The sequence below is a fragment of the Leptodactylus fuscus genome, chromosome 1, assembly GCF_031893055.1.
Source record: "Leptodactylus fuscus isolate aLepFus1 chromosome 1, aLepFus1.hap2, whole genome shotgun sequence".
Classification (NCBI taxonomy): domain Eukaryota; kingdom Metazoa; phylum Chordata; class Amphibia; order Anura; family Leptodactylidae; genus Leptodactylus; species Leptodactylus fuscus.
In genome coordinates this window covers 144,182,000-144,195,961 of record NC_134265.1, presented here as the reverse complement: position 1 = coordinate 144,195,961, position 13,962 = coordinate 144,182,000, and the positions used below count along the sequence as shown (strand labels likewise).

Genomic DNA, 13,962 nt, shown 5'->3' with positions numbered 1-13,962 from the left:
GCTGCCTCTAATTTTCGCAGACCCATAGACTTTAATGGAGATCAGTGGTTTTGACATATAGTCCAAAAGAAAGCAGGTCTCCATTTGTTAAAATAAATGGGTCCGCATGGTGGCATATGAATAAGGCCTGATACTGTAATCCCTATTTGTCAAAGAAGACGCTGAAGACTGAGACATGATTGTCAAGGGAAATCTGAGCAAGTGCATCAATCAGAAGATACTGATCACATCACAAGTCCTTTCCATACTCCATGGACCTCATTCCTGGAATATCTAGAGATATAAAGAATTTTTGAAATAAGTGTAAATACACAAATTATTTATCATTGTGGGGTAGATTTAACTATAACCCCTATTCTTGATGAGGACATCCTCTTTAACTATCAAATATCACAACAGTTGTGTGCTGGTCAATGCTTTTGTATGCCTAGAACTAATTTTAATGACATGTGCTATGGAGAATTTTGCTAAAGCTTGAGTTTTTCACTTATTTATTTTTCTATTGCTACAGATAACTTGGTTGGAAGGTCATTCCTTAGCACAGACTGTATTCACTTGCCTCTATGTACATAACCCGGAGTTCATAGAAGACCCAGCTATGAAAGCGTTTGCACTAGGGATCCTGAAAATATGTGACATTGCTAGAGAAAAAGTGAACAAGGCTGCAGTATTCGAGGAGGTTGGCCATCTGGTATCTAAAATACATGGTACTTGTGTTTTTATGACAGCATCAAAAGTCACTTGTATTTTTCCTTACAGGAGGATTTCCAGTCAATGACGTATGGATTTAAAATGGCAAATAATGTAACTGATCTCAGAGTTACCGGTAAGTTGTATGATTTTGTGTGTAGGTATTTATTGTATGTGGGTTTTTTTTTTGTGTGTGTTTTTTTTTTTTTTTTTTTTTTATAATTCTAAGATACATAGATAAAAACTTTTTTTTTATTAAAAAATTTATTTATTTTACAGGTATGTTAAAGGATGTTGAGGATGACTTGCAGAGGAGAGTTAAGGTAGATTCCACTTAATCAAATGTGAAGTGTATAATTCAGCTCATCTACAATAAATGACTTCATAAGAAGTCATAAATATCGTGCTTTTGGTTTTTAGTAACAGTAGACCCCAAAAGAGAACACTAAAGCCGGTTGCACACCGACAGTGCTTCTGCGCCCCTTTCATTTAATGAGTAGGAGCCACAGAAGTTGACCCACACAATGTGATTATGCAATTTACTATCATGTGTATGGGCCCATAGAAATTAATATTAGTGGGTCAGTATGCTATCTGGAAAACCCGGATGGCACACTGGCCTAGCAATACAGTTGTCTGCAAGGGGGCTAAGGTTGGGTTTACATCTGTGCTTGTGGATTCCGTTCCCACTTCTGCTTGAAAAGTCCTGCAAACAGGACTTTTCTCTCCACATTTTTCACGTTGAAACCCGATGCACCCCATTATAGTCTATGGTTTCCACAGGTAACCATTTTGTAAGAGGATTGGGTTTCCATTTTTCTGGTCCCCAAATGGACCCAAAGAACAGAAACTCAAGCGTAAATGTGAACCTAGGTATGGATCAAGTATCTTACTTTATCTCCATGCTTTTAACTTGCAAGGCGGCATGGGTATTACAAGAAATTAATATGAAATCTGGGAGGCTGAAAAATAAGTCTATTAACCATTTCAGGACCAAGCTAATTCTTATTTTTATGCTTTTGCATTTTACTCCCCACCTCACTAAGCTCATAACTGTTTAAGGTCTTTGCTTACATAACTACATGAGGGCTTCTTTTTTATGTAGGACAACATGTGTTTCCCAGTGATCCCATTTATAATCTGTGCGATTTACTGGGAAGCTGGAGAAAAATTCAGAGTGGGGTGAAACTAAAAAAAAAAAAAATGGAGATGCGCCAATTTAATGGGTTTGTTTTTAGTATATTCACTGTGTGGCAAAAGTGAATGAAGTGCATTTCGTTATGGTCATGGCAATACCAAATTTATATAGTTATATCTAAAAAAAAAAAAAACCAGAAAACTTCTGACACCAATAACTTTTTCATACGATTATGTATGGAGTTGTGCAAGGTATTTTTTTTTTTTAATCATTTTGTAGAAAGTCAGAATTTTTGATCTTTCTATTAAATCTTTTTTTGACAGTAACAAATACGCTTTTCTCACGGAGACTCAAAGCTTATGGTAGGAAGTTGGTGGCTTCCATACATTTGCTCATATCCAACACTCACAAGGGTCAGTTGTTTACACTCTTTTCAGACCCCAGATTATAATGATTGGAGACCCCGGGAGGATACAAACATAAAAAATAATTTTACTTGACTCTCTTGATCTCTGGTGCACTACCTACTGCTTTCGGCCCTCTACAATGTTGCTACAGATGTCATGTGAGCCAGGCCAGTGTTGTGATGCATAATGATTCCTGTCTGGCCCACGTGACGTCTGGGACGTCACCAAAGAGGCCTGAAGACTGCTGGAGCGTAGGAGAGGTGAGTAACACTGATTTTTGTTTGTCGCCTACCCTGGACCTCTGGTCATTATACTCTGTGATCTGAAAAGACCTCAGAGTATAATGATAGCTGTGTTTGTTGGGGTTTGCGGGCTGTTGCCTCACTTACTGATCCCTGCTTGTGCTCACAGCCGCCTCCGCTTCCCCTTCTGCCCTCCACGGGACCCCAGCAACATGATATGGGACTGCAGGCGGCCATAAGGATTAGCAAGTATTAGTATGTAAATAGGGCAAAACTAGTACTTACGTCACTGTCATGCAGGATTACAAAACATGCCTGCTCTATTCTCAGAAAGTGACATTGTTTTCATTGGTCAGCTGGCCATGCTGCAGCTTAGTCCCACACATTTTAATGGAATTCAGCTGTAACATTGCCATGTGGCCAACTAACGTGAGATCACTTCCTGAGAAAGAAAGCCGCTGTGTTTTGTAATCCTGTGCAAACCCTTTAAAATAAGTTCATAGCATTACAAAATGTTGCAGTTTAGCCTTTTTTTTGTTGATGCAGATGTATGAGCGCTTTTATGTTCTTTTGTGTGGGATAGATAACATTTTGGGGTACATATAATTTGTTGACTGATTTCTAGAATTTTTTTTTAGGGAAGTATAAAAAAAAAACACATCAAATTTGCTACTTTGTTTTTCCATTGAATGGCATAAGTAATTTACTCTACTTTCTCTGCTCCCCCTACCCTCTGCTAAACTGCTAAACTTTTGTTAATTTTCCAAATTCTGCTTTGCCTTGAGACTGCAAGTCTCATGACACAGATTACACGTTTCTAGAGGTCTATAAAGAGAGGAGGGGGAGGAATGAGTCGGAAATGGAGGTGAAAAGAGAGTAGGAAAGCAAGCTTATTGTAGTGCTTTAGTTACATCATTACAGGTCACATGTATTTTTCATATATATATATATATATATATATATATATATATATATATATATATATATATATCTATATATATATATATATATATCTTGAATGTTTCTGAATATGAGAGCGAGCTATAGGGCAAATTTTCATCTAGTTACTGGGTATAGTGTATGGCAGCTAGGCTCTACGCACCACTTTAATGAGAACTGCAAAATACAGATCTGTCCTGCAGAGGCTGCTAAATAATGCAAGCCCCAAGTATACAATAGCCAGAAATATTGTACATGTGCATAACAGATTTCCATGAAAAGTTCAATGAAATTATGCTTTAATAAGTTGATTTTTCACATATTTTAGAGCACCAGGAGTCGACAGGGCGAAGCAAGAGATCCTGAAGTAGAGCTTGAGGTATTATGGCTGACTTAATATGTATTTTCATCATGGCCCTACAGAGCTTATTAACTCCTTATACTTTCAAGAAAGTTTATTGCCACCAAAATCACATCTGCACCTGGGTGCACAGTTCATTTGGATGTGGATTAAAAAAATATTTTTTGTGCTACAAATTGCACATTTGTATGTGGTTGAGAAACAATGTTTGTGGTTTTAGGGTACGTTCACACAGGGTTTTTTGGTCAGGAATCTGCCTCAAAATCCTGACCAAAATACGCCTCCCATACAGTCCTACAGTATGTAATCTTTTTTTTTTTTTTTTTTTTTCTGCTAGCGGAAAAAAGAAGCGACATGTTCATTCTTCAGGCGGATTCCGCCTCAGGAAATCAATAAGGAGGGAATTGAGGCGGAAAAAGCGCTAGTGTTTTTTTGCAAAAAACACCAGGCGGATTTTCCACCTCCCATTGGCTTGCATTGATTTTTTTTTTTTTCTTTAAGCAGAAACGCCTCAAATAATGCTTCATAAAACTCCTCCAAAAACTCCTCATGAATTTTCCTGAAACCAATTTTTCCTGACCAAAAAACTCAATTTGAACTTGCCCTTGGATTTCCCTTAAGGAGGCCTTAGTAACAAAGTCAGCAAAATAAATTAAATTTACTGCTGAATTGTGATAAGCTTGTTAATGGTTACCGTTGAACCCCGCCAAAATACCACCTCTTTAACTAGACTATATTTTCTGTGATAGGTTTTTAGTTTTCCATACTAGCTACCTTCTCTCTAGATCACTTTTTTTAATCTAGTTTTGGATGGGCGTCTTAGAGTTTTCACTGTATTTATTTACATATATACATCTGTTCAATAAGGTAGCATATCACTTCTATTTATAACTATTTCATATCACTTATATATTTTTCTGTTTATTTTTTTCAGCACCAGCAGTGCTTAGCATTATTTAGCAGAGTCAAGTTTACTCGTGTTTTGCTTACTGTATTAATAGCTTTTACAAAGAAAGAGGTAAGTAGGATTTCAGTTAGAGGTTAAGTACCAGTGAGTACCAGTAAGTGTGTACTAAAGAAATGGCATTCCCGTTGTATTAGTAAATGTTTGTTCTTTATTTTCTAGACAAGTGCAGTGGTGGAGGCATCAAAGTTAATAAGCCAAGCGACTGACCTTCTCTCTGCTATTCAGAACTCTCTTTCACTAGGCATTCAAGCTCAGAATGACACCACCAAAGGCGGTGAGAACAGCTTAAACAGAAATGTTTAAAATTTTGTAGTAAAGGCTATGTACACCCTAGCACCATTTTTTGAATGTTTCACTGTGTAGAAAAGAAAAACAAGATTAGCAAATATTCTTTATTGATACAATATACAAGCAAATTTTGTTCTCTGCTTCTTGCGGACTTACTGACAAACAAATGGTCAGACATGTAATAAGTGAACAGAGCATCTTCCCAGGAAAGATATATTTGTAACATTGTAAAGATAGATCATCAATGTTTAACTACTGGAAAATCCTTTTAAGGCTAAGGCCCCACGGGCCGTATCCGCAGCACTAAAGCGCTGCAGGAAGAACCGCTGCATGAACGCATTGCGATTGTTTCCGCTGCGCGTTTAAGAGAAAGTTCACAGAGTTTTCCTCTGCGGATTTTCTCTTAACATTATATCTACGGGAAAGTCACCGGCATTTCCGTAGATATAATTGACATGCTGTGATTTGCAAGGCTGCAATGACTTTGCAAATCGCAGTGTGTCCGCGCTGTGATCTTTTCTGCAAAGTGGGGATGGGATTCGCATGAATCCCATCCACTTTGCCTGCACCGTATAACGCCGCGATGTTTCCCGCAGCGTCTCCGCTGCGGGCAAATTGAAGCGTTTCCAGTCCGTGGGGCCCCAGCCTAACAGTACTTTGAATCCTTGGGCCCCCAAACAATTGGACACTTATCACCCACACATGAGAATAAGTAATGGCACAACTCCTTTAAGTCCCTCCATCAGAGAGGTTGCCTACAACTCGATTATATATTCGGTGCAGACTTCCTCCTATCCCTTTCACTGTAGTCAGTAGTTACCGTATTTTTCGGACTATAAGACGCACCTAGGTTTTAGAGGAGGAAAATAGGGAAAAAAAATTTTGAAGCAAAAAATGGTAAAATATTTAATATATGGGAGTTGTAGTTTTGCAACAGCTGCAAGGCCACATTGACAGGTGACCCTGCAGCTGTACGGGGACGCATAGAGTGTTTTTTTTGCGGGGCCAGCTGTACTTTTTAGTTATACCATTTTGGGGAATATCTATTGCTTAGATCACCTTGTATTGAAAAAAAAACCGGTGGTTTATGATATATATATATATATATATATATATATATATATATATATATATATATATATATAAAAATTTTCTAGGGACAGGAGGTGATTTAGAACTTTTATTTATATTTTTAAAGCTTTTTTTTTTTACTATTTTATTCCCCCCCCGGGGCTTGAACCTGCGGTCACTTGATTGCAAGTCCCATAGACTGTATTGCCGTCTATGGGACATTCTGTCTATTAGTATTACGGCTGGTCATAGAGACCAGCCGCAATACTAATACAGCAGTGACAGGCCTGGGAGCCTCATTAGGCTCCCGGCTGTCACCCGAACAGGTCGGCTCCTGTGATATCGCCGCGCAGGAGCCGGCCTGCAACTTCACAGGTACGGGGCCGGTGGGGACCGGCCCCGGGGGAGAAGGGGCCGCTGATACTGACCCGGCATCCGCTGTACTAGAGAGGCGGATGCCGGGGAGGGATAGACGCTGGCACAGGTGCCGGGGCCTGAGACATCGCTACTCTCCTCTGCCCTGCATGAAGCCAGCGGCGGGGGACGGAGGAGCGGAATAGCATCACTCCTGCCGCTGCTGTCTTCATGCAGGGCAGAGGAGCGCAGCGATGTCTCAGGCCCCGGCATCTATCCCTTGCCAGCATCCGTCTCTCTAGTACAGCGGATGCCAGGCGTCAAATTCGGACTATAAGACGCACCCTTCTTTTCCCCCCAAATTTTGGGGAAAAAAAGTGCGTCTTATAGTCCGAAAAATACGGTAGGTGGTAGAACGAGGAGGCCTGCATCAAATAGATCAGGCTTTTCCAGTGCCAGTTCACTGAATTTTTATAATTAATTTCTTTAAAAAAACAAAAAACTGGAAAATTGAGATAACAGAAGGTCAAAATAGGTTGTTTGTACTTCCTACACCCTTTTACAACTTGTACTGCCAAGGGGTTTTTCAATTGCAAAATGTGGGCACGGCCTAACCTGCGACACGGTGGTTTAATATCCAAAATTTTGACACTTATTTTTGGCGTAAATTAAGCCAACTAATGGGTGTAAAATTAGACTAAACGGTCTTAAAAAAAGATAGATTTATCATTCGGTATTAGAAACTTTGATACATCTGGCACAGTTTAAGACTATCTAGTCTGTTTACACTAACTTTTTGACAGTATTAGTAAAACTATCCCAGTGCTTAGTCCTATTTGGTTAGCCCATGGATGCATTACACAGGATTAAGGTGTGGGCTATACCATTATTCTGTTAGAGACAGAGTTAATGATTAGTAAAAGGAAGATATGTGAGCAGAATGATCTATACATGTATTTTAGAAACCAGCTTTTCTACAGTATTGTAACCTTCATCATAGATGACTCCGGTGTCATGGACTCTATATTATCTATTTCTAAGCAGTAGATGGGGGGGGATATCTGGATTACAGAGTAGTAGAGAGTGCTGACAAGAGCTCACTGTATTAATGGCCATAGAGAAATAAAGGAGATCATGTTATGCTATGCTTTTTTTATCCCAGTCTTAAACTTATTCTTGTATTCTTTAGGAAGGTTCTTCATCTGTGCCGTTAGATCTGTTTACAAAACTTGTCTCTTTATCCTTAGATCATCCAATTATGATGGGTTTTGAGCCTTTGGTTAACCAGAGGTTGCTTCCACCAACTTTTCCTCGATATGCAAAAATAATTAAAAAAGAAGAAATGGTGACTTATTTTTATAAGTTAATCGACCGTATAAAAACTGTGTGTGATGTTGTCACTTTAGCTAACCTTCACAGTATATTGGTAAGTTTATGGTTTATTAAGGAGCTATTCATTTGACCCATGTTCAGCATATTGTGCTGTTACATGTTTTTAAAGCGGGATGAGACTCTATAATATTGATTACCTATCCTCAGTATCTGATCGGTTTGTGTCCGACAACCTGACGCTCAATCAGCTGTTTGAAAAGGTCAGTGATGTAATGTTCACTGGGCACGTGGTCATGCTGCAGCTCAGTCCCATTCATATGAATGGAATTGAGCTGCAATACCAAGCACAGCTGATACAAAAAGTACTGTGCTTGATTTACAGGGAAGAAGTGATGCTTGTCCAAGCACCACAGCCTTTTCAAAACCCCTTTAATGAAGTAGTTAGAATAATATAACAAAGTTTTACCTGCAAGTCCATCCTAACTTATTTTTACTTTTCTGTGCATTGTGGCTTTTTCATTGGTAGACCATGTAGGTTACAGAACCACAATATACTGTCATATCCACAAAAAAAATTATTCTCGCAGCTCGCACTTTAGATAGGATCCTTGAGATGGGAATACCTTTGAGGGTAAGTTCACACAGGGTGCACTGCATCGGCATCCAGTCGCGCACTCTGCTCCGGATTAGGCCCACATGAATGGCCCTAGTCGGGAGGGAGTGTCTTTAGGCGGATGTCGCGAGGCGAATCCGCTTGAAAGAATGAGCATCTCGCTGCTTTTTCTGGGAGCTGGAAAAAGCGGCTCCCAGAAAAAAAGAACTGACTGGCTCCTCTGATTTCAATGGGAGCTGTCTTTTTGGTCAGGATTTTGAGGCGGATACGGCCTCAAAATCCTGACCAAAAAACCCTGTGTGAACTTACCCAAACAGTGGAGAACAGAAATGGTAATTCCTCATAAATTGCTCTCCCAGATACCAGTCATGGAGACAGTAGAAAAAAAGCTTTCACCACAGCTTCTTCTTTTTTTTTTCTATGCAGTCTGTGTCATAAACTATATTTAGAATTTAATCCTATTCACCTCATTCTTTTATTACCCATTTTGGTCTCCAAAGCTATTGGTTAATGGAAAATTAGTAGCTTTAACTTCATTTTGTAATAAATAAGTATTCTCCAAAGTAACTGTTTTTGTTCTTCGTACATGTAATAGATGTTGAATTATGCGTTAATGTTTTGCAGGATTTCTTCTGTGAATTTAGTGAGCAATCCCCTTGTGTGCTTTCGAGATCTCTCTTGCAGGTAAATATTATCCTATTTGTGTCACAAACTATATAGTCATGTGTAACCTAAAGGTATGTTCAAGCTGTAGAAAATAAAGATGCATTGTGAGGCAGACATCCCTCAAATTTCTCTCCATTTTCCAGCCCTCCACTTTTTCCCTAGCAGAATGCTGAAGCTATTCTCTAGGTTTTCCCTGCTGGTTTGGGATCAGGTGAATGGGCCTAAACAATGGGGTGTCTCATGCCGCAGACTTTGTGGCTGAATCAGCTGTGGAGTTAAGCAGGATGCTTAGGCTGAGGCTCCACATTGAGGAAATGCAGCTTTTTTTGTTGTAGATTTTGTTGCGGTTTTTTGAGCAAGAATGGCTGCACAAGGAATGTGAAATATATAGGAAGTTCTTATACTTCTCCTTTATGCTCAATACACTTCTGACTTTTGCTCAAAAAACTCAGCAAAATCTGTAACAAAACTGCGTTTCCGCAATGTAGGGCTTCAGCTTTGTTTTTTTTTTCAGCACCATGGCTTCGATCTCTGCTTCCCTTTGAAAATAATGGAAAGTGGAATCTGCCTCAAAGTCAGCACCAGATTGGGTTGTTATGGATAAATTATGTTCAACAGAGAAAATCAACCACTATCAGTTTGGAGCTGCCACAGATGATTATGCTGGGTCATTTTCACTGCAGCCAGTTATAGTTTTATATTTACAGATTTACATTTATTACGTGGACAACCAAAATCTAACCGTAGAGGCTGACCTATTTCAGCTCTCCTTTCTGGCATGAGGATCTCTGGCAGGGACCTCTTTTCTATGACTTTCATTTGCCTTAATAGATCATATGGACAAGGGTTTAGCTGCTTCTGAAAATGCAGATTTGATCCTTGTTGTCCAGGAGGGTTCATTGTAGATGTTCACACAACTCAACAGAGCAAGAGATAACTGGGCAGCTCAACTATTTTATTCAACAAAAGATTACACATAAGGGTACATGCCACACTGGAGCAGAACGTAGTCCATACAAAAGCACCAACTGTGAACGAAAACAGTCGCCTTAGAGGACTCACAGGGAATGAATGGCAGTCCACTAGCTCTCCAGGCCTCTCTCTCAGGGGTTGTAGGCTGCAACAACTACTCCTACAGACGTCAAATCCTCCTCCAGGCTCTCTTCTGGTCCCTTAAGACAGGGGATTTTCTCTTTGCTTAGCTTTAGGTGCTGGTCTCAACGGAGTCACCCAATGAGTAGAACACCAGAAGTAATTCTAACTGTTGTTAACTCTTCTTTCTTCCATACCTCTACTTATAATCCCATCAGTGGGGTGTTAACTCAGTTTCCAGTTGCACAAAACACAAGAGATACATGGATGAATATGATATAAAAAATTGTTTATATGATATGTTTTGTTTTTTCTTAATTCCTGATACTAACATTTTCTTTCTTTCTTCTCATTAGACCACGTTTTTGGTAGACAATAAAAAAGTTTTTGGAACTCATCTAATGCAAGACATGATAAAAGATGCATTGCGGTCCTTTGTGAGCCCGCCTGTCCTGTCTCCAAAGTATGTAATTTGGCATATATCTAACAGCTACACCTTTATTTGCCTGTTTTGCTTATAGTATGTTTTTCTTGTAGATGCTGCCTATATAATAATCATCAGGCTAAAGACTACATAGATTCATTTGTCACCCACTGTGTACGGGTTAGTGTGTGTTTATAAAACTTCATCTTTATAAATACATTTTTTAAAGCTTATAAGAAATATAAGATAGACCATTGATTCCAGATATCTTGTTCTAGCCTTTTTGTAGCTTAATTCAGATTCATGGTCACAACAGAGCTCGACAGAGGGACAAACTTGGTCATATCTTGGAAGATTTTGCAACCTTACAAGATGAGGTATTTTTTTTCTTTAGTTATCATTGACTATAGTATGGATCTCTTTCAGGGTATCCTATTTGGTAAATATTGTACCCTTTTTCTATACCTGAACCATAAGATGTGCCACAAAGAATAAAGTCAATCCGTTTCTCACATGCGTAACTTTATTAGACCTACGTATTGTTGAGTTCAGTCTATTTTTTTTTTTATAACTAAATTTAAGTCAGTATTATCACAAAACCATTAGATAGAATAAGTAAATTGCCTTATTGAAGAAATGGAAGAGTTTTTATGATGGATATTGCATATTCTTAGGATAGGCCATCATTATCAGATCATGGGGATTCAACTTCGGACACCCCTGTCAATCAGCTACTGCACCCATCTACAACCTGTTAACTTAAATGGGACTGAGCTGCAGCAAAATACATGGCGTATTTCCTGATAAACTTATTAGAGGCCATCAGAATATGACATCTATTAGAAAGCCCCACAATACATTACGAGGGTTGCTTTGTTTTGCAATTCTCTGCTTATTTTTATCTTCTCAAATTATGCAGCAAAAGAAGTTGACATTGAACTGCATTCGGTTTTAAGAAAACAAATTTGCTTGTTGCAGTTAAACAGTTCCGTTTTTAGGTATACATTACATGGTAATAAGCACCTATATCCCTCTGCATCTGTTTTGGAGCAACTTTACTGGGAGTCGGCAGTTTTTTTTCCGTCTAGCTGTTTTTTTTCATCTAGAGGGAAAAAAGTGTTATGACCTATCTTGAGGTGGGATACAGAAAAAATCATAGCGGTTTTTGGAAAGTTTGCAAGACAGAATCCGCCTCAGCTAGAGGAAAAACAATCTGCTCCTGACTCCCATTGAAATGAATGGGTAAATTGGGAACATTTTTTTTTTTGAGGCAGATTTCAGATCAAAATCTACCTTCAAAAATTCTGTGTGATTTTAACCTCAAAGTAAATTCAGCAAATACAAGTTGTCGTATAGTGAAAAGCACTACAGTTTTCTAATATACATTCTGTATGAATTCCTCTTGTTTTTTTTAGATATCTGTGTGCTGTAATTCTTTGTTTATTTTCAGGGAATAAAAATCAGCCCATGGTCATGTGATGCACACACTGGTGCACAGCTTGTTACAGTCACAGCTCAGTAATTTAGATATGATCTCATGAGCTGTGCACCTGTGTCAGTCACATGACCATGGACTGTGCGTCACATGATCATGGACTCATTTTTATCCATTGGATGTAAGCTGAATTTGACCGTAAACAACAATCTGGAAATCTAGAGAATTTTATACAGAAAGTATATTGGAAAACCGTGTACGTTTTCATTATACAAACAATGTCATTTATTTGCTGAAAGGGAACAACTCCTTTAATGCAGTTCTTCAGTGCCATAGCCCACATACCAGCACCACTGAGCTCTGTTTCCAGTGATTAGAAAATGTGAGAAGCAAAAATTAAACTGGAGTCATTGGCACAGATTCATTATGCTTTGTATGCCTGTTTCCTGGCATACAAGGCATAAAGGTCACATTTGGCGCAAAAAAGTGATTGATTTATTTATTTTTAAAAGCTTTGCGTCGGCTTTGCCACTTTCCCCAAAAAAAAAGTGTGCGGGGAGGGGGCACCTCGTCATATATGAGGTGCACTCTCCATTGACTCAGAGGCTATTAATATGGGCGTTAGTAATGCCAGTCTTCGTAAATTCAAACCAGTGAGTTTTTGGAGGGATGGTCTTTTTGTCACTGTGAAGGCTGACATGCATGACATCCCTGGCTCTAAATACACAGCTCAGGTAGGGAACAATGATACATTTATATTTGTGAGCAATTGGAACAAATAAAAAGGTTCAGGATGGGCAAAGGGTAATTGTACAATATAGGCTTTAATATTGTCATGTTATGATAGCTGGCACTCCTTTGTGTGCTGTTTACGATTTCTCTTTTATGATTTGGGCTAGGCAGAGAAGGTGGATGCTGCTCTCCATAGCATGCTGTTGAAACAGGAACCACAGAGGCAACATTTGGCATGCTTGGGAACCTGGGTGCTTTATCATAATTTACGGATTATGATTCAGTATTTACTGAGTGGCTTTGAACTGGAACTTTATAGCATGCATGAATACTACTACATCTATTGGTGAGTCATTTTTTTTCTTATAAAACATATTTGTATAACGATATCATAAAGTGTCTGCAAATACTTTATGATGGCACAAAAGTCTCCTATAATAATGTGAACTTTGACAGCTCTTATTCATTTTGTAGCTGATAATGGTGAGCTAGAACAAAAGCCTTTGAAAGGATAGATACAGTCCCTTTAACCATTTCACCACAGTCATTTCGTTTTTGCATTTTCATTTTTTTACTTCCTGCTTTCCAGAAGCCATAACTTATTTGTGACTCTAGGTTCACACTAGCATCTGCTGTTGCAGTACCAGAACAATGGCTAGGTGGACTGCAATAATAGTGCTTACATACAGAGCCCCATTGACTGGAATTGGGTCCGTCAGGTGTCTATTTTTAATCTGAAAGTAGTGGATGAAAAAGCCGTAGGTGCAGGACTTTTCCATCCGTCAGTTTTGTCAGAAATTGCTACAGAGTCGGAGTTTGTTGATTCACAGCACCGTATGAAGACTTATTTATTGTCTGGCAAATTGGACTTTGTAATGATGCCATTTAATACTGGAAAAATGTGGTGGTATTAAAAAAAAAAACAACCTTCATTTGTACCATTTCTTTATGGGTGTTGTTTTTATGCTGCTATACATCCAAGATTACATGTTATCTATGCTGCAGATCGTTATGTTCATGGCTATACCAAATATATAGTTGTTTTTTGGTTTTTTTAAAAAAAAAATTTACTTTTAGAAAAATCCAAAACTTTGTCTCTGTATTGACACCTAGAACTTTTTTCCCTCTTGGGTTTTGTCTGACATTTTGTTTGATTTTTTTTTATTTATTTATTTTTTTTAATTTCTGTGAGGAGAGAAAACAACGATAAA

General features: G+C 38.6%; 1 protein-coding gene across 1 annotated transcript in view; it reads left to right on the top strand.

The window, feature by feature from the left end:
• The window catches only part of NAA35 (N-alpha-acetyltransferase 35, NatC auxiliary subunit), a 43,550-nt gene that overhangs the window by 8,932 nt on the left and 20,656 nt on the right, over positions 1-13,962 (top strand). The window contains exons 6-17 of the mRNA XM_075277909.1: positions 512-679; positions 760-826; positions 970-1,013; positions 3,745-3,795; positions 4,712-4,795; positions 4,904-5,018; positions 7,705-7,883; positions 9,027-9,086; positions 10,517-10,623; positions 10,698-10,764; positions 10,863-10,961; positions 12,919-13,097. Coding sequence (XP_075134010.1) covers positions 512-679; positions 760-826; positions 970-1,013; positions 3,745-3,795; positions 4,712-4,795; positions 4,904-5,018; positions 7,705-7,883; positions 9,027-9,086; positions 10,517-10,623; positions 10,698-10,764; positions 10,863-10,961; positions 12,919-13,097 — 1,220 coding nt within the window. The remainder of the gene's footprint in view (positions 1-511; positions 680-759; positions 827-969; positions 1,014-3,744; positions 3,796-4,711; positions 4,796-4,903; positions 5,019-7,704; positions 7,884-9,026; positions 9,087-10,516; positions 10,624-10,697; positions 10,765-10,862; positions 10,962-12,918; positions 13,098-13,962) is intronic.